We start from the raw sequence: 22,272 nt of genomic DNA on the forward strand, positions 1-22,272 counted from the left end.
TTTCTCTTTCTATTTAGTTCCCTATTCATTTTCCGTCTCAACCCTTATCGCTGCCTCCACCAATCCGCCTCTCTCTCATCCTTCCTCTCTCCCTATCTCTCTCTCTCTTTCTCGCTCTCTCCAGTCAAACAGCAGGTAGTCAGCTCTAAGCCTTTCTGACATTAGCTGATATTAGGCTAGGGTCTATTAGGTCCTGCCTTGGCTTGTGAGTTATTGGGCAGAGTGTGGCTGCCTCAGGAATGATCACGCTTCACGTATGCATGTGCGCTGACTCACACCGGCAAACACGAACCCACACAAAGGTAAACACAAGCCCACTCAAACGTCTGAGCACACACACATGCAAAGCCTCCGCAATCTCCCCAACGTGCTCACCTTATGTCTACTAAGTCACCAAGATGTAGGAATCACCGAGGCTTTCAGAGCCCCCTTTTACACGTGCATCCTATTTGCTAAATTCTGCAAAGACGTCAGTTTGTGAACAAGGGCCAAACTTTCAACTGCTGCAGTAAGAAAAGACACATTTTTCTTTGTTACAAGTTTGCTGTTAACATGTGAGCACCAAGTCTGTAAATTAATTAATCAAATATGCGAGAGTTAACTAATTTACATTTATAATTATTCATTTGGCAGATGCTGCTGTTTAAAATGACGTACTAATAAGGTACAATCCAACCCGCGGTAGATCAAGGAGAAGCCTCAACACTCAGTTATTGCTCCACCTGACACAAGGCTTGCCGGTGCATGAAGTAACACATGTATAACAAGTAACGCGAGTGTTGCATTTTCCAAAGAAATTAAGCCAAGCGAGGATGTCTCTTTGTGTCGAAAAGTGGTGGGAACAGAGAAGCTTAGATGAAAAAAAACAAACAAATTCAACGGTCTTTGACATATGAAATTTAGGGCAATGTCATGGGAAGATTGTGTGTGTCAATGTAGATAGTCTGGATACGTGATATTATGTATGCTGATATAACAGTATGCTGATCACATCCATTGTCCAATGAATAATAACTGTTTTCCTGCAACTTTCCATGTTACATCCCTGGTTAGAATTTCATCACGTTTTACACTAGAAGCAGCAGCAGCCAGTTTTAACAGCAGGTGCTGATGGAGAGCAAAGTGTTCTTATTTGTTTGTTAACATTTCATGGTGCAACACTAGTCTTCAGAACATTTTTTAAAAAGTGATGGGAACATGTCTCAAGCTTTCCCAGTGTAAATGAGACTTATGCAGCTGAGGAAGCCACCATCAAAGGAAATCAAGACCCCCCGTTGGCAAGTGTTAGGACTTGATGCCTTTATTTCTTTGGATACTGTGCGTGTTTAAAAAACACATGTAGAAGTAATAAAAACATACTGGGTAGAAAAATGAAAATAGAATAATAAAGCGATTTAAAATTGCACTCCAAGTTAGTTATAAAGTTAGGGACTCGTGTCATGATACTGAAATTTGAACTTCAAAAATATCAGTATTGGATGCTGCTGGGAAACACTGACGCAACATTGAGGGCATACATTTTTTACATTTCCTTTTTTTTAATTAAAAGATAAATATAACAAGTCAGAGGAGTGTGAGGAGGCGGGCCTATGTGGACACTGCCGCGATGTGACTCACAGTTGGAGAGAAACTGTTTCAAATATTCAACATCGATATTTATAGATACTATAAATACTATTATACAACACTATTAGAGACTACCAAACACTTGGAAGTGGAAGCTAATGGGCAAGAGCCAGATGAAAAAAAAAGAAAAATAAAGACTTGACAATAATGATCAACAGAGGCTGAGATAACCTGAATTTTAGACCTTGATTACATACATTTGTATTGGGTGTATGTTACTGTATCTTCACAATGACATCTGATCATGAGGTCATTGTTAATGAATTTACATGTTGGTCTTGAAGGGGATCTGTTGAACTTTGTTTTTATGTTGCTCTCTGTCAGCGGAGCGGAGAGAGGGGCACTGAGACGAGGCACTCGAGAACGTGCATGAAGTCACATCTCACGTCACATTTTGCCTGATGCGAAAAATCCGACCAAAGTCCTTTACAAAGAAATCCACAGTCCAGCAGCAATAAACAAATCATCCACAGGCTTGTATAGGCAAACCGAGAGAGACAGGGAAGATCTCATTTTTCATGTCACAATGTCACAATCCGCTCACATATGGCCAATAAAAAAGTGATTAATGCACGTAGATTGCTACAAATTGTTACATAGAGCCCCTTTAATAAGCTTTCTTATGATGTACTTCTGCTCTCTTGGAAGGAATTACCTGTAGCTTTTTCTGCGGTTGGCTGTAGATAATGCTAAGAGGCTATCTAGGATGTGTAGATAGCAAACTGTGTAGATTGCATATTAGACTCGACCACCTCCAGATGCGGTCCGGTCCCTCCAAGCATTCCCACTGCAATACACTCTGCGTGCTTTTACAGCTGCATTAAGAGGCTTTTCTCTCTCCAGATTGCAGGTTTAACTACACTTCCCATACTGCAACTTGATAGCATCTTTTTAATAGAACCTCCCAGCCTAGTAAACAGTCCGTTTTTCAGATGTCACGAACCCACTTTGTAACGCAGGCTTTCTATTAAAAAAAAGTATAGACTCCAAGTCTAAGATAACACCGATGACACCATTAGGGGTTAACTCAGCTAAAGAAAACTCGAGACCCTCCAGACGATTATACTATACAACAGCTTGAGTGGTATTAGTAGAGTGACCTTCATGCATAAAAATGGTGGAGTGACCCTTTAATCTATGCCCACTGCGATGAATTAGCAAGTAGGCATAATGTCCTTGTTGTCAGTGTTGCAGCCTGGAGTAGCAGTAATTTGTTGTGTCAACAAGCCAAACACATTAAGTATCCATACATAATCTATGAAAAAGCCACCACTCTCGTGTGTTTGGCATTTAGTTGATTATGAATTTACATATGCGATATTATTAGCTGAGTATCTGATGTGAAAGACATACTGTAGGTCTGCCCCACACACCCACACACACATTCACAGGAAGCAATAAAAAGGTAAACGCTAAATTAAATATCCGGAGCTTTGAAAAAAAAAAAAAAGAGCAAGCACACGACTTATTTTAGGGAGAGGATTACGAAGAGTTCTCATCAACCTTGAGCAGCTTAACCCTTCACCTCACCAGTCTGGGCTCGCCGTCTCATGGCTACTCATTATGTGGAAAGAAATTGCCTTATAATGTTTGTTGACTCAACTACCTAGTCGAAGCTACCGCATGTGCACCAAGGAGATAATTACTGAAAATTACAGAGGAACATGGAAATGTGGCTATGATTATGCCTGCGAGCCTTGTGGGCTGCCAGACTCACAAATTATTCATGTTGTGGTGTCTTCTTCGTTTGCGAGGTGAGCGGCGACGAGGAGTGTGCCTATCAAAAGCGGTTTTGTCTCGTTTTTCTTTCTTACTGTATCTTTTCCTTTTTGTGAAAAGCGTCGCTCGGCACCAGAGTGACAAAGCGGGTGAAACGTCTTTTCTTCTTCTCCTCTTCAACCACGCCTTCTCATTTGTCTCAAGCCAAACTTCTAGTTGCTGCTCGCTGTGGTTCACTCTTGCAATTTAATTGTTTGGTGAGAAGGGGAATAATAAGGGCAGTGTGGCTGTCCATCAAAAGATGAACACATGATTCATAAAGGACTCTGGAGTGCTGTGTGTGATAAAATATTTATCCGGAGCGACGTTACAAAAACAAACAGTAAGAGGGCTTGTTCCTCCTTATGGCATTTCAGTAAATAGTAATGCAATTGTATTAGTTACCAAAAGCAATTATAATTATATGATTTGGGTCGGGTTCTCTTCTGCAGCTGGTCTCAGTATGTCAAATAACCAAGTGGATCCATGAGGACACAATCAGCTCTGATCATGTGGAGATTGTAGGAAGAGTATTTTTTTCTGGTCTCAGAAATGAAAAAAAACAAAACCATAAGAAAACCATTTTTCCTTTTTTCTGTTTTTTCTGTGTTATCCTGATTTTGTTTTCATTTTTGTTGCACTAAGTAAACTATACTGAATACAAAATGAAAATCAAAACTTTTTTTTGTATTTCACTCATCCCATTTCGATAATGAAAGAGAGATTTTTAATAATATAATTATTATTTTTGTATTAAAAAAAAAATAAAAAATCAAAACCACCACTTGTTTTTTTGCTTTTTAATACTAAAATAAAAAATCAAATGTCCAAAAGATACACACACTTTTGTCCTCAGGTTCTTTTTGTTCTAGAACTAATAACTGAATGCACGTCTGCTTCAGGCGGATTTTCCAAGGGGACTATTTCTGATTGGGCTCTGTCACCTTTACTGTGGGCAGGTCAGCAGTTCAAATTTGCCTGACCTTGGAGGAACCAGTCTTTTGTAATTGTTCCTCCACTGCATGCTACTGAGTGCATCAGCTAGACAGTGTACTGCGTGTACATGTGTGTGGTTACTTGTGTCTCTCAGGTATAATGAGCATTACTGTTGAAATGTTGGCTATGTGCTTTTTCTGCATTTACAATTTAAATCCTCATATAGGGGATTCCATACTGTATGTGCATACACTTCTTTGTGTGTGTGTGTGTGTGTGTGTGTGTGTGTGTGTTTGTGTGTGTGTACGTGTGTGTGTCAGATGGATGTGGTGATTCATGTGACAGGGGCCAAAAATGTACTCTTCAGGACTGATAGATGGCCATCATCACTGCCCCAGCACCCCACATCCTCTTCTCTTCAACCATAGTCATTTGGTTTGTGCAGTCCGTAGTGTGTGTGTGTGTGTGTGTGTGTGTGTGTGTGCACGTCCATGAGTGGCAAGATGTTATTACTGTACATACTGAAGCACAAAGGACTAGACTATAAATAAAAGGGACGGGGCCGTGGGAGAAATAAGTGTTTTTCGTCATCTGATTTGAAAATTGGATGGAGAGCATTTAAATATCTGAGGGATATAAAGTGCTTTAAAAAAAAAAAAAAAAAGCTTGTAATTAGCCTGCATCTGCTGTCAGTTCACTGAAAGAAAATGTTTAAATGGAGACCAGATAACTACATTTACATCATCTGTTGGTTGGATTCTGTTTTCATATCTACATGTAGCAACACCGCAATCACATTATAATGGGATTGTTCTCAGCCGTAACGTTCACATCAACACATGTAGCTTTATAATGTGAATGCGTGCTTGCGTGACATTGTATTATCTGTAATTTCATGACGCCAATTTGCAAGATTCACTCCCCGTGTCCACTTGGAGTTTGGCTGAGCAAAGTGAGATCAATTTAAAGCAAAATGTATGCTAAGCAGTCATAAATCACAGGCAATATTATATATTAAAACACTACCTGCCGTGCTGTGACTCAAATCATACAATTCATCTCAATCATCTGATATTTCACTTTGAGCCTCCGATGTAAAGGGAGCAGGTTGGCGTGAGAGGCAGAGAGGGAATCAGTAGAAACAGAGGTGTGCGGGGCTGTGGGATGAAACTCGCATCTGCATATCAAAGCTGGCACGAAGGAACGTGGAGAAAAATGAGGAGAATAAAAACTGTTACATATCGCCATCAATAGATATATATATATCTATATATCTATATCTATATCTATATCTATATCTATATATCTATATCTATATCTATATATATATATATATATATATATATATATATATATATAGATATACACATATATATATATATATATATATACATATATATATATATATAGAGAGAGAGAGAGAGAGAGAGAGAGTGCATGTACCGAGTGTGAAGTAGAATCTTATGGGAGCGAGTCAATCAGAAGACAAAGCTATTGTTCTTTTGACAAAAGACACAAGAGGATTTGAGAGGCAGAATGAGCACTTTGGTGAGATGACATGCAGTAATACACATGTTTAATTAGAGGCACTGGGAGTCAAGTCTAATACTCCTGTGTGCTTAGCTTGTCTGACTTGGAATGAAGAAAAGCTCAAGACTTTCAAAATGTTAACCGGAGTAAAGTTGATCAAGCCCATAATAGAAGGAAACACCCCGTTGGCGCATACTATCCAAAATCCCTACAAGGAAACAATAAACAAAGCCGTTATTTTCGCTAATTTGGTCTTCAGTTCAATTGAGGATTCACAGAGTAACTTCTTTCTTTCTTTACTTCAACTCTCCGATCGCTGCTTGGCTACATACAGATAGGTCGGTTTGCATAAATGCTCTTTGCGCTTCGTTGCAGGCGCCCTCTGCACCCGGAGACACATGTGTTATTTATCCGAAGAGGCACGTCATTCTGGAAGTGCACTTTGCCTGTCATCTGCGTGTAATCAGTCAAGTGTGCCACTAACTGCGGGGAACGTGATAAGTGCGGCTGAGACTGCATCTCGCAATTAGCATGGAAATTTTTCTAGCTTCCGGGAGCAGGTGCAGATTGAACAGGTGTAATAAAATGACGGTTGAGGTGGAGGAGAGAACGTTTAGCTGGACTGTATTTTGCAGAAAAATCTCTGAAGGTGTAAGTGTACCACAGAGAAGAAAACACATCCTGTAGTTATGTGGTCATTAAACCTCAACCTGGCGTGCAGTAAGAGAAGATAGTGCCTTTTTGATAAAAGGTTTACAGAGTGCATTTCACTGCAGTTACCTTGAGATTGTGCGTAGAGTCCAACTTTTGCAAATCTCGCTATGAAGGTTATAAGCACTGTTGCAATTTTTACGTGAAGTCTAGCAGACAAATAAATGCTCTCAGACAGAGCTGTATTCCAGCCAAAGTAAATCTATTGAAATCTTTGTAGTGCACAATCACAGCATTCTTATGCACTCTTTTGATTGGTGACCTCGGACAAATCCAAGCAGTATCTTTTCAGTTGTGATATAAGTAAAGTGAAGTTGAGTGTCTCATCCCCATACTGGCGCTACACCCCCCTACCATTCATGTGCTTATTGCATGTTGCGTCAGCCTGTCGTTAGTTTCTTAGGGTGTGCACAACCAACGCTGCAAACGGCACAGGGTATGCAAGCTAGTCCTTATCCGTACCTGAACGCGTCGTTAAAAGCAAGTTTGTCTTCAACCAAAGAGTGGACGGATCAGAGAGATTCTGTCTCTGTCTGGATCCGATGAAACCTCGCTAAATGCTTCTAGGCTAGACCAAAGTTTGACGACCAACCGAAATGGATATGTGAGGCACTTCTGAGTTTTTCCCCACTGTTTTTACTGGCTGATATACACTTATTTTTTTCGTGACAACTTTTTCATGTTGAAAACAGCTGGGGCACAAACATATCTGTGAATAAACGCTTCAATAAACTAAACAGATTTGGGATCTTTTTCCCCAAGCGGCCATGCACTCTATGTTCTTGTACCCCTTATAAAGATATTCTCAGATCTTTCATTGCTTGTCTAGTGCGTCTCAGGGGCTGCCAAGGTGTTTGACTGGTTTAAACCTGTCGTATGTATAACCCCACCGCAGTCCTGCTGGCTTGTGAGCAAATCCCTTTACTGGCCATAGCTTGATGTAACCCAGTGTGTAGAGTCTGGAGGCAAGAGACCCACTGTGCTCTCCACTGCTTCGGGGCGAATGGATCAAGACTGTCTGCTTCCCCTGGTTTTAAAAATCCTCAACCTGTGCCTTTGTTTTATCTGTCAAACTGTGCCATGTCTGGTGCATTAAAGGGTAGTCCCCAAGTGGTTTAGCTTTGGGAACATGGGGGTCTTAGTCCATAAAAAGGCTGTGGATGTGTCAGTCATTCCTACAAAAACTCTTACGATGGATTTTAAACTCCCTTTAGCTCGTAGCTCTTTAGGTGATCGAAGTTGGTAATCCCCTCTAAATACTACAGCTCTTTATTTAAGTCACAGCTCCGACATGTCTTCCCTAACAATGTGGGGTTCCCATGCAAACCCATGCAAAGACTAGTCAGATATGTTAAACAGCATTCTCAAGTGGTTGAAATCTATCTAATGCATGACAAAACACATTTATACCAGTGTTCCCTTCTTATGCAAATAACACCTGATTTTACAGTATAAGAATGATTATCAGCCATTTTTTAACATCAACTTGCAGCAGCCAGATGCCTCCTACGTGGGTAGTTTCGGGCGTCCACATCCCAAAGGCATCTTCAAGGACAGACGAAGACACAATTGTGGACTGTTCAATCTCAAATACACTCGTCTGAATGTCATTTAGAACTACTTCATCTGAAAGATGGAGATTGAGAATAAAATAACACTGAGGCAGAAGTGCCTTTTCATACACTTGTCATACACCGCGCTGTGGATTATGAACGTTCAACGCTGACGACTTTGAGAAATATGTGGAATTACAGTCTGTTATTTCTGAGAGAGGACTTCACAAAGGCAGCTTTCAAATGGATTCAAAGAGCGATCTTACATCACTCGCATTACATTTTTTGTCGCTCCTTTGATTCGAAAATATGGACTTCCTCATGACAAAAGCATTGGTGCAGCACTTTCGAAAAAACACGTACCAATCCCCTTTGTGGGAGATCTCTATAGTGTATAATTTAATTACACCCACATTTAAATGAAATCTGAGCCTCCCAAATGATTTTAATGTTCATTAATGCAAATAATTTCAGGGAAAAAATCGTTTATTTGTTCTCTCATGAATGTGCTAAGTATGCTACAGGAATCAGAACAATACACCACCCTCAGAACCTAGACAGATCATGTGGCTGTGTGTAACCGAGCGGGACTATCGTGGCCTATAGGGCAGAACAGATGAAAAGCATTTCATGGTTACTAGATAAGTGGTCGATGAATTGTTCGCGCGTGTGTGTGTGTGTGTGTGTGTGTGTGAGTGAGTGAGTGAGTGAGTAAATAAAAGGCCGGCACAGAGAAAGCGAGATATAGGCTGTATTTCTGTTTGTACTGTATTTGTGCATAGATAGACCCCCATCATCTCTCTGTGATTACAGGAGCATTTCACCACAAACAGCATGTGACTTATCAGAGTGAGCCAGGTTTTTCGGAGGACTGACAGTTTAGGGAGAACTGCCATGGGATAAGTCTCAATCCTCACTCAACCATCAGTCTCTCATCCCTCTCTCTCTCTCACACACACACACACACACACACACACACACACACACACACACACACACACACACACACACACACACACACACACACACACACACACACACACACATCTGTGCAAACACAGATGCAGCAACAAGACGGCAAAAACCCTGACTGCTGGTTCTCAGAGCTGCTCCACTGAGATCTCAAGCCTGTCTATCTCTCCCGCAACCCCCGACTGATAAAAGACGACCGCTGCTCCTGATGATGCGTCTTCGGAGACGCAGAAAAATCTTAACAGTTGAGGTGCAGATCAGGTCTCAAAGCGAGGTTGTTAGTGTAATATACACCAGTAGATGGACATGCTGAAATAAAACTTCTCAAAAAAGAGACAAAAAGACAAAAGAACAGAAAGAAAAAAGGATTTGCAACATAAGATTCTAAATATAAAGGGATCTAACAACAAGAAAATGTGCTTTTCATTTTTTGATTTAAATCATTTCTGAATGCGTGCAAGTGTAAGTGCAAACGTGTGTGATTGTACACTATTTACCGGAAGGTCATTTGGAATATCTGTCCCAAGTTGACTTGCTGGGTTTTGTTGTTGTATCCATGCAGCATCTCACCAAACAGGGTGTCATTGAAGTGGACATCCTGCCTTGGGCATTTTGGCCCCTCACAGTTGTCTGACTGCAGGAGGCAGGAGCGGCCATCTCCTGCCAGTTTATACTCCTGCACACACCTGGAGAGGAGAAAATAGCTGTCAATATAATGTATAATATATATCGTCTGTGAAGCTTTTTCACTGCTTGGGTGGATAAAACATTTGTAGAGTTGCTGGCACAAACATTAGGAGAGGAAAAAATCTAGATGACTGACACTGTGGAGAGACATACAAACCCAAACAAAATGGGCTTTTACTACCTTAATCAACGTATTACTAATGCATAAACCGACAACATATCTTAGCCCTCTATGCCATTTCTACCATCTGTCTGTCCAGTTAATTTCATTACCAAAAAAGGTTTGTCAACAACCTTTTTTTCATGACTAAGATGAGACAATGACGAGCTAAAATTGATCTTTGATAATAAAAACAATGACAAAATGTTTTATATTCGTTGACGAGACGAGGCGGGACTAAAATGTTCATGGTGGGTGATCAGACATTCAAAAAATGAATGACTTTTTCAAACAATTGTGTCTCGTCTGTCCGTCAAACTATGAACAATACAGCCCTGGCATTGATTGACATGTGCAGATTCCCAGAATCCCAGGTGAGGCTGTCCCAAACTGACAGCGAGTTAGTGACAACAACATGATGGCTGTTGGATGGCAAACAGGGCTAGATCTGTGGACACATTTTGGCAAAAAGGAAAACAAAATGCAGTCAGAGACCACCTGCGGCTGCAGGCTAAGTGGGAAGAATACAAACAGGCTGAAGAGACACTTGAAGTCGTACCACTCTGCTACTCGCGCCACGGTGAGTTCACGAACTTTACCCTACAGTAGGTCCTAATGCTAACTAACGTTAAGCATATACACTGTGTATTTGGGAAGTTGGCTGTGTCAGTAGCAAACCACGCTGGCTCAGCCTAGCTTCTCGCTAAAAAACATCAGTTTGCTGTCACAAAATAATACATGAATGGCTTCAAAGATAAAGTTTGCTGTGTCAACATGTCAGCTAATATCAGTTTGCTAGCTTCAAAGCCTGGGAGTGAAACATGCGAGGCTTTACGAACAACATTAGAACTCGTCCGGGACAATTTAACAGTCCAGTTGGCCAAATTAATTCCTATAGGTGTCTCTAAATGTGCATCATGCATTACTGCTATAAGGTTTATTTATATATTTGACCAAGCAGCTTGTAACTATGCTCGATCCGTTTGCACTTACTTGTCGAAATGGCAGCGCCGTACATGGCAGTGCAGTTACTATCTAGTCAAAGTGTGACACATCAATGTATTTGGAAGATATTTGCGTGTGATTTCTTCGCTCTAAGGCCAGGTAGGCATATTAAACGATTAGTTGTCAGTAAAATGACTAAAATGTGATTAAATCTAATATGCATTTTCGTCTAATGACTAAACCTAAAACAACAACAGCAGACCACTTACAATGTCTCTATGGACACCACCCACCCAGCTAAATAAAAACACCAGCAGTCAGAATTTATCCTGGCTTTGTAAAAGTAACAACGCAAGGTTGGTAGTTTAAAATTCTTATCTTTTTGTACAATCTGGCTCTTATTGTTGCAGCTTTGGCCTAGTGTCTTTTGCTTTAGAGAAGCAGTTCACCTGTCATTGTCGAGATTGTGGACACAAGCGCCCTGCTGGAAACAGATACCAGTGGTGCAGAATTCAGCAGACCGTTCAGCCTGTCACAATTATCCTATCTCCTTTATCTATCTGAACAATCCTCCTTACTGAGAGGGTTGATATCTGCTGCTGTTGGCTGGCATTGAGGTTTGGGCTCATGCGGCTGATCAGGTCTCAGCACCTCAGTGGGAAGGAGGACACTGGCATTGTTGGCAATGCTGTTCTGAAAATTGAGCAGACCTGGTGGAGCAGTGTGGCATGAAGGCGAAATCATTTCCTTTCTGCACACGGACTGTTTACTCCACCACAGAACAAGGCCAGCCATGACAGTCAACAGTATGCTGCATTAATGTCATCTATTTATTTTCGGCATCCAGTTTTTACAGATATTTGCAACCCCAAACAGGAGTAATCAATCGAAGAAAGAATCAATTATCGTTTGTATGCACAAGTCGTCGGATACTGCAAGTATATTAATATTTTCTTTGCGTCGGTCAGCAATCTCAGATGGATTAACCAACTTTCAGCGTGGCATGCTTAAATTTACTAGATCGGCATCTGCTCACTAGATCAGTATCTCCAACTCTGCCAAGCTCTTGGACTTTTTTACACTGCAGCCTTGACGTAGAAATACCCACTGTCACGACGACTGCCTTCGTTGTTTTTATTTTATTCTATGTCCCTCACTGCCTCTGTCTCCAGACACTTCTCACTTCCCCAGAGCATTTATTAGGAACACTCCAGACTCGCCAGCCTCCATCCATCCGCCAGATGCCCCTGAGACCCTCGACAGCATAAATTGTGGACCGAGTGTCCGAGTCTGAAAAGTGAAGCCAGTGCAGCAGTGCCTTAAAGCTGCAGTCGGGGCGACTCCATTGGTTGCAAAAAAAAACAAAACAACAATGGTATGTAAGTGCATGAGAAAATGAGCCACCTTCACACAGTACTGTCAGTAAACAGTGCCATCCCCAATAACCTCTGAATCTCAGTTTCTTCAGTTTGGACTTGCTACCCATGCGAGTGAGCCTGTGTATGATCATTTTCTCATTCAAATCACTGAACTGTTGCGGTCCTTTCCCCTGCTGCGTGGTACACACCTGCTCGACACCGGCGAAGACGACAGATGTTAGAAGAAAAAAGAAAGTGTGTTGCAGTGGTGTTAGGAACAAGCAGGCGGTGCAGATGGCACGTATGAAGACGATGCCTGGTCCTTGATTTCTGCTGTGAAACACTGCTGACAGACATGACACAACAAGAGCCTGAAACAATTGATCTATCCTACGTGGTGGATCGGGGGTAAAAGACAGTGTTGGTTTAGCGGTGTGGAGCATGATTGCGAGCAAATCATTTGGTCCATTATCAGAAAAAACAAAAGAAAACTTACGCTTACTGTTTTCAAATGAACTCCTTAGAGATTTTTATGCCATGTACACAATGTAGTTCTAGGAAAGGTGCTCAGAAAGATTCCACAGTCCACATACAGTGCAGCAGCAGCTCAAGGGAACGTATGGGATGAGGAAAAGGGCAGCCATAGAGTGAATGTGTAGCATAATAATGTGCTGGAAGGAAAGTCAACATGGTTCAGGTTTCATGTTTAATCCCTCAAGTCACGGTTTTGGGATTTAGTTTAGTTGCTTCCTGTTTGATTTTGAAGATAATATCCTTGTGTGTCAGGTTTTACTTTCCACTTCCTGTCTTTGTCTTTTTTCCCACCCTTTTGCCATTAGTTAATCAGTTCCTGTGTATTTGAGCCTGTGTTTTTCCCTCAATCTTTGTTGGTTCGTCTATGTATCCCTGATACCGCGTTTATACCTGCTCGGGTTTGTTCTTAGTTTGTTCTTACCGTTTAGTTTTTCTTGGACTCTCTTTAACCTGGTTTTGTTCCCTGCCCTTTTGTTGCCAGTTTTTTGGTCCCCCGCTGTTTGGTTGTCTGCATTTTGATATTTTGGATTAAAGCTTTGTGAATAAAGCTCGCCTTTAGCTTTTTCACTTGCCTGCCTGTGTCTTGCTTTTGGGTCCCTGACTCAGCTTTTAATTAGCTTTATTAAAAAGTTCAAGCTTCTATGCAGACAAATGTGATACCCTGGGTTATTATAGTTTTGTATTTTTCAGTACTTTTCATTTTCATTTCATTCATATTTGTTTTGAAATCCGTTTAGTTTCGGTTCGTTTCCACAGCGGGCTTATTAGTTTAAGCTCATTTTTTATTTTATTTTAAATGTTTACTCAGTTTAATAGTAATTGCACTATTTAAACTATACACAGGTATATATGAGAGAATTTACACCAGCTTACCATCAGAGTTGGGCAGAAAATACTGCAAAATTGTGACTGGAGGACTAGATGATATTGTAAAACATCTCTGGATAGGAAACATTTATATTAAACAATCGTTTTTGGTAACACTTTATATTAGGGAACACACATCAACCATTATGTAGTTGCTTATTAGCATGCATATTAGTACCATATGGGCTCTCTACTAATCATAATAAAGCGCTTCTTAATGCCTTATTCTACATGACCACATTCTACAACTACTAGGCCTCTTAAATAAGAGTTTTCCCTCAATAATCTCCTTATTACTGCTTATCAGGTAAGTAAATTAATTAAAATCTTAATCCGCTCTGCTCATGGGCCTTTTAAGGTGGTAGTCGCACAAGAATAGTCATTCTCCCTTAATATCACTTCATTAATATGGTCTATTCTTATATAACCGTGTCCAAATAACTCTAAACTAAGTCTTTCTAACTCAAAATATGTTCCCCATTTCTAAAGCGAGGTATTTCTCATAACTTATTCACAAGTAGAACCTGTGTGGGTTAATAAGTGTCAAACTACGAGTGAATTAGTTATGAGCAAGACCTCAATTTAGGATGGAGAAAAATAAGTGCTTTATAATGACCAATCTAGAACCAGTATGCTACTAATATGCATGCTAATAAGCAATGAGTTAATGGTAACTATGGGTACCCTAACAGAGAGGTTACAATGCTTTTTTAATATATAATCTTGCACAGATGTCTTTTCATCCAGATGTGATTCAGTGATTGTGAAGCTGTGCTGGTTATTTCCTATGTGCATATCTCATTTCCTTCATGTGAGTATTTGCCTGAGGAAGAAAGTCTTATTTGAATATCACTCATGAAGCTTATTTCGCGAGGAAGCATTATTTCCTGCCCGCAGACACCCTTCAAATCTTTCACAGAGTTATTCTCACCCGCAAAACATGAGCACGTTGCTGGAACTGGGGTCATCTTCGAGGGGCACGAGCTGCTGGAGACACAGCTGTTCGCAGCCTCCATTGAAGCCATCCGTGCAGTCAATGCCCCTGGAGTAGTCATAGCAACCTGAGCCATCCTTCATTGGCCTCAGCCCCTCAGGACACTGCAAGAAAGGAGAGAGGGAGAGAGAAGGGGAGGTGGTAGGAGAGAGATGAAGAGAGAGGGTGAGGAGGAAGGCATAAATTAGGGAGAGGGAAGCAGAGAGTCAGGCGCAGAGGTCAGCATGTGCATTTTAATCAGGATCAGTCATTTCTGAGGAGGCAAAGATAGTAATATGGCAAAGATGAGAGTGGAGCAGTGGGCAGTGGGATTTTGAGAAAATTGAGAGAGAGACTCAAAGAAAGAAGAATAAAAGATGGCAATTATCTTGTTTGATAGGGTTCAGAAAACATGGAGGTCTTTAAGAAATCAAAAGGGAGCAAGAACATCAATTTCACTCTCAGAGCCTTGAAATGACATTTGAGAGCACTCGAACTTGGTCAAGAGAGTGGTAAAGGTTGGATTGATTAAAAGTTACGTCTGTGACCCGGCAGTAAGTCACTGATATCACAAACTTTTAATAAAGGGAAACATTTAGACTTTCAGTTATGGTCTGTCATCAGCTCAGAACCTCGGCAAAAAAACAAATCATTCACCTGAGCACACACATCCTGCACAGACGTCTGAGTGGGAACACTGGGTCCAATGATTTCAGATTTGCTAATTTACAGTACAGCGTTTAATTTATGAAGTGAATCTTTTTTTAATGAATTATATTTCCTCTAGCATAAGGAATACTAATTAGGCATGAATGCAACAACAGCAGATGGATTTTTTATAACAAAGCTGGACTCCATTAAAAAATAAATTTTACTTTAATAACTTGTAGAGTTAATAGCCTACTGTTCATGATTTTGGATGCATTATCCAGCTTGGATGTAAACAAAAGACCGTTACACAACTAAACCAAGGAGGTTACACTTGATGATGATGATGATGAACTTCACTGCTGGCTCAGCTCAGCAAGAAAGAATGCTGATGGGGAAACATTATCGACATTTATTTTCAAGTTCAATAATTTATAATTATAAACAATGCTAAGATTTCTATATTCTTTTAGATCGGGTTTAGTGACTTACAGAATTTTAAATGGTTGTCAACCACACGCGATGTTATTGACTTGTCATCTTGCTAGCATAATGTTAGCTTTCTGGCTAATAGTTAAGCCAAAGGACTCTTTTAGCCACTTTTAGCCACATCTCTCGGCTACCATTGAATTCACACCACAGCACCGCTGTTGTTCGAATCACCTGCGGTTGCCAGTTTGTGGCACCACCTCATATTGCTAACGCTAGCTGGCTAACGTTAATGTTGGTAACAGTAGCTAGCTAACGTTAATGTTGCTAACACTAGCGAATGTTTAACCTCCATTTCTTTGGCAAGTGACCAAGGAATAAGTGGGATAATGCCCTTCAAGGTGTCCATTACCCAGATCTAATGGACGACGTGGAGGCCAGAAGCATTGGAGCCGGGCATTATACCTTACATACGTATGTTGACATGTTTTAAATACTTTACTGCTGTGTTGTTTCATTGTTTTATTTAGTATCATGTTTACACCCCATGACTTTTTCTACTTTCTTTATGTTATCATATCAGGTACTGACAAAGAATGACATTATTCTGAAAGGAAAGTGTGTATTGGAGGCCACGAGATGACAGCAACTGAAACATGAACATTAATAAGTAGGAATAAATTAGTACTGTAGATAAACCACACATGTTTGTGGTACAGACACACTCGTCCTGTAAAAAAACAAACAAGGATATTTTATTGGCACTGACTAGAACATGTTGACGCTTCATCAGACTCATCTAGGTAGTTTAGATGTATATATTATATACACATTATATCTACCATACTAATGGTGTGTGTTTACCACCATCAAAATAGAGGCCCGAGTGTCAAAGAATGATATCAAGATGCTGTTTCGATGCTGTCTTAGATAAAATAAAGAAGGGACGAGAACTGTGTGTGCCACATACTCATCTGAGTTTAAGAGGTTTTGTCACCACTGTGCCTGTCATGTTAAATATTGCATCCAACTGAGCGAGACATTAGATGGTGGAAAACAGCGGTTATTTACTATTCCCTTGAATGGTAGAGATGGGTGCATATATAGTAATTGATACCATGAACAGTTGATTGTCATTATGGAAAAATGCTCATCTTTGAATATTTAATGGGTTTTGTCTGCTGGGGCTGAAATCCAACAATTAATTAACACACTCAGGCATCAGCCACATGCTGAAAATGTGTCGCCTTTAACAACCAACACATCACTTTCCTCCGAGCTGTAATTTCTTCTTTGTGGGTATTGATGTAACGGTTCTGTTGGTTTAAAATGAGCGCTGTAAGAGAGATTATTTCACAGTTTGTGGAGCAGTGTTCACCACTTCCACTGACAGCTCCTCTTACTCATCTGTGAATCCTTACAGTATGTACGGTGTGGGTGTGTGAGGTCTGATAATGTGTAGTACAAAAAGGTTGTATGTAGGTATGATGTATTTATGATATGTGTGAAAATAGAAACAGGCCCACTGTTGCTCAAAGTTCGGACGGTTAAACTTTATTATTTTCTCTACAAAATAGAGAGGTGACATAAATGTTAGAATAAGTGTTTCCCCTGCTGACAGTGGTCAAACACATTCCAACATATTGAGTATAGGTAAGCCTGTGTCTTGCTATTTATGAAAACCTGACTGACCGACATACGGACCAAAGACTTCCCATTTTCAGCCCCATTCACTGGATTGGGTAAGATCAGCAGAACGGGAGTATGTTCTTGCAGGTTCAGTAACATAACTGTAAGTGAACTTCTCTGCCTCCTGGACATAGAGGCGTTGAGCATCTCCCTTTAATCTCCCACAGCCATTTATCACTTTAAAGTATAGAAGGTGCACACACCCTAAAGCAAACAGTTAATCTGCTGCTGGCTTCATATTTGCAGATTGTCAACATCTGCAGTCTATCTCATCACATCCCCCAGCATTTTACTTTGTGGCGGGGTCAGTGATTAATAGTACACACATCATATCTCACATGTCATGTACACCATCAAAATAAAGGCTCAGGAGTGGAACCTCCACTCACACTAATGACAATGTTATTTTTACACAGACTGTGCCGGAAGGTAAAAACATAGAAACATATCTGGGTGAAAATTGTTTTTCTCGCCCTTCAGCAGCGTTTTGACTAGACAGTGTTAAAACCCTCCTCTTAAAGTATAACCCAGCTAACTGATCCTGAATGTCAGAACATTGTGTTCTGCAAGGTCCCTGAGATCAGCAGTAAACAAACCAAGATCCTTTGGAACAAACCTTGGGGCACAAAAGCAATTAAAGGCCTCATTTGGTGGTTTTCAATAAAGGTTATATAATGCAGGATGGGGAAATTAGGGAGGGAAATCATGTCAGGGATAAAACGAGCCAAACTGAGATACAAGGAGAGGATTGAGATGGAGCTCAACGATGTTTAGATGAGCGTGAGACTGTTAACAGAAGCCAGGGCAAGAGAAATAGGGATGGTAGCCTAGATTTTAGTTCCAGTATAAATCCAGCCCTTTGAGCCAACAACTTTAAAGTTACAGCAGCGAAGGAAAAAAAAAAACCACTACTTTATAACCTTTTAAATCAACACGTTCTCACTCCCAGTTTGTCAAATTTGGCAGCTTGGTCAGTGGTCTTTACCTTCAAACTGCTAGGTGCTTCACACCTGCCCTGTTTGGCACATGAATAGCTCCATGGTCATGTTCGCACTAATACGTTATATTCAACATCTGGTTAGATTTTCAAAATAAAGGTCCTACAATCAGTTAGCAGCAATACCTAATATATAACCCCCCATTAGACTTTCAAAATAACAGTACCCCTGCTCTCCAGTGGGAAAGTTTCTATGAATGACCCACCCAACCACCCAGCCATCCCCTGACTCAGACTTTCTCGCTCTTTATGCTACTGCACTAAAGGGGCGCTTCAAGAAGTGACATTAGAGGGTTACCTACAGTGTCAATCTTAGAAACACAGGGCTACTCACCAGGCTGCAGTATTCGCTGCACTGGCAGTGAGAACGGGCTGTTTAAATACTGTGAAACAGCTTTTCGGCAAGATAAATTATACAAACTCTGGTGTCAGTGAAATTTCTTTGAGGATGGGTGCTCAAAACTTGTGTCGAGCATGTTGTCTTATGCTTTCTCCATTTATTTTGGGAACGTCTCATCAGCAATAAAATGTGAAACTGGAAAGCACACCACTGCGTCTGAAAACATCCAAAGCCTCGGATGCTCTCATGCAGCCAAGAAAACAAGCTGGAGAGAGAAGAAGAGGTAGATGAGCTCAGGATGCCACCTTAAGCTTAATAAATTATGTGTGTCGACTTTTGGAAGACCCTCACGCTCATCTCAGACTTTAATTTTCACCTCAAGGATGTTTATAGACTAACAAATGCCAAAGCAATTAAGGAAGTATATGTATGCTGTCTTGGATGTTGTCAAAGGAGGGGTGAAAGGTCATGGGCCTATCTGATGTACAGCTGATTAGTTGATAAATTGATTACTGCCATATATTTTTGTTAACATTAATTTTTCAGGCAAAAATGTCAAACATTTGTTTCATTAAAACAGCATGATTTACAATCCACCACCAGCACTGACTCAACTAACAGTAATCAACTTGTTCTTTTCTTCTAATTATGAGATTTCTTTCTCATAATTAGCCTTCTCCTAATGGCAGGATCACGATACCATATCAAGATCACTATCTCATGAGATTGAACGAATGCAGTTTTCACACAAAGGATCCAAATGAATCCAGAAATGAGTTTACGTCAGCTCTCTCTGGGACGTAGACATTTTTCAAGCCCCACAAAACAAATTGAGCGATAGCCTTTTTGATCTCTCTTTTGGAGAAACTGCTGCCAAACACTGAAAAAGGATAAATGTGCAATCAGCGCTGTGCATTGTTCACACGTGCGGTCTGGACAGAGTCCCATATGTTCAACATTCAATGGGAAGCTGTCTAGTATCAGATCCATTTACTGTATCTCATGAATGTAACGCTTACTTCCTCACCAGAATGAGATTGGGGCCATTCATCACGCTGTGGCGGAGCTGTGGGAATAGGTGTCTGTAATTCAGAATTGTCATGCAGCAGTCCACGGTTGAATTAAAGGACTTAAGGTTAGCCATTAGCGCTGCCCACCAGCTACTTGCTCTTTCTGCTCGGACAACTCTCCAGAGACAAAAGAGCCGGGAAGGGGTTGAATTTGCATTTCAGATAAACGCTTTCAGTCAGTTCCTCTGCAGTGACTCTGCGAGTGAGCCATATAGCCTTAACACTTCGAGAAACACAGGACAACTTTATTGACTGCAGTGTTGCTGTTATAATTACCAGCTTGGCAGCTGATCGCTAATTACAAATACCTTCAGAAACATTAGACAAATGAGTTATAACATATCGTTGAATATATTAAATATTTAAAAGAAGTGAGAAAACGAGCACATTCTCTGTGCCTACAAATGTGCAAGTCCATTCAAATATAATGAATACCTTGAACTGTTACATTAAATTTGATGGATTGGCTGTTTACATGTTATCATTTCTCTCTTTCACACCTGCGTGTCTGCTGTATCTCTAAGTTTAGGCATATGAGAGCAGCATAAAACTCCGAAGGTTGACTGTGTATTCTCAGGGGCCAATTACAAATGAGAATTTTATGACACCATTAAGTGCCAGAGAGATTGTATTTCACTCCTCTATGTACTTGGGTGATTAAAAATACAAGGTAAGCAGGTTTAAAGAAATCAAAGACAAATGAAAAAAAACCTAAGTATGCATGATAACTGCGCATACATCCCCCTACACATTATACATGTATACTGCCACTGCGAATTAAAGCTCACCCGCTCTGAATGACTGCTATTCATTTTCCTAATTGGCCATTAGTGTCCTCACTTTAATCAGGAACTGAGCATAATCTATTGAGAACTCTGTCTCTTAATGATCTTGTCAAAATTAGGATGCCAGATGTTCGCACATCACACATTTCAGAGGAAAAAAAAGAGATGGTGAGAAAAGTGTCAACAGTCAGTGATCAAGGATTTATACACAGTCCCAGAGAGACCTTTGGAATTAACAGCAGCAAATAGTAGAGAGACGCATTTCAGTGGAAAAAAATATGGAAAAAACATAAGAAAGATGTGTGCTGAGTCTCATACAGCGTACCAAAAAAGTATTTGAAACAGCACAGCTCTTAATCACCCTGACAGGTGCGGGGAGGAAAAAAAATCAAATACTCTAAAAGCATATTTGACAGCCTAATCTGGTTTGGAGGTGGCAGAGATGCATGCCCTGCAGCTCCACTGCCGCTCAGATGGGTTGAATTAGGCACAACAGTTTTATTGCTGCAAGAGCAAAAAAACATGCGAGGGTGCAATCCAGTCCCCGGTGAGAAATACCAAGTCTCCACCCAGCTGTTTGTTCCTCATATTCATGCGAATTCATACTTCATCTTCACAGTCATCTCTTCGCTGTGGGGAACGGTGTCGCCCAAACGCAAAAAATAGACGTTGCTATTTAAGATTGATTCAGTTTGTCATTTTTGATCGTGATCCTCTTATTTTTTGTGCAGATGGTTCAAGCAAACATACAGAATGCTGCATATGGATGGATAGAAACATTGCGCCTTGTTGTATGTCACACCGGCTCCAATTTCTAACAGGATGATTCCATCTTGAGTATTCATCTTCTCATCTCGACACAGTGAGAATCAAATCTGCATTTATGTGCTCAGCAAATCCATTCAAGCCCATTTAACGCTACAGTAACGGCCATGTTGTCTCCATTTCTCCTCCACCTTCTATATTGGTGACAATACAATAGATGACTGTAAGTGTGAAGCATAGCTCTGCCCAGAGACTCCACAAGACTCTGCTGCCAGAGGCATTTAAGAGCTGCTGTTATTTTCCTTTTCTTTGATGATGAAGGCCATGAGCGCCGTTTATTTATGTCAGGAAAGAAAACATAGCACATAACACTTTTACTGGACAAATGCTTAGTTTTAGTAGTGTTGTCTGTCACGCCGGAGCAGAGAAGGTGAACCTAAATGTAACACACTCAGAAGGCAGGCAGGTTGAGAAGAATGAAAGGTGAGCTTCAAAAACAAAGCTGGAGTTCAGACCAGAATCCAAAATTACAAAATGCAAGAAACAAAAAAGGCAGATGGCAAAAAACACAAGAGGCAGGCAAGGGCAAATCAGAGAACTAAAGAAATGCAAAAATACTAAAACTAAATCAAGCACAAACCAAAGAAGCACTGGGTAGACAGGCAGGAACACGAGGAACACAAGGAACACAGGACTGATGTCGGGAAACAGAACACACAAACTGAGAGAGGGAAGACAGGGACTTAAACACACAGGGAGTGATAACTAAGTGAACACAGGTGAGGAGGGAACATGGCGGGAAAACAGACAAAGAGAGGAGGAAATTACTGGACCAAAGACACAGGAGGATAATCAGGGACAAGTGAAACTAATCAGGACAATCACAAGGGAGGGAAAACAACACAACATGACACATGAGGATAAAATAAAACAGGAAAC

At 40.6% G+C, this 22,272-nt stretch overlaps 1 protein-coding gene across 2 annotated transcripts in view; it reads right to left on the minus strand.

The window, feature by feature from the left end:
- The window catches only part of LOC141006338 (astrotactin-2-like), a 301,384-nt gene that overhangs the window by 82,604 nt on the left and 196,508 nt on the right, over nt 1–22,272 (minus strand). For both annotated transcript variants that reach the window (XM_073478512.1, XM_073478513.1), the window contains 2 exons: nt 14,569–14,735; nt 9,584–9,772 (listed from right to left, as the gene is read on the minus strand). In XM_073478512.1, coding sequence (XP_073334613.1) covers nt 9,584–9,772; nt 14,569–14,735 — 356 coding nt within the window. The remainder of the gene's footprint in view (nt 1–9,583; nt 9,773–14,568; nt 14,736–22,272) is intronic.

Source organism: Pagrus major, chromosome 12 (genome assembly GCF_040436345.1).
Source record: "Pagrus major chromosome 12, Pma_NU_1.0".
Classification (NCBI taxonomy): domain Eukaryota; kingdom Metazoa; phylum Chordata; class Actinopteri; order Spariformes; family Sparidae; genus Pagrus; species Pagrus major.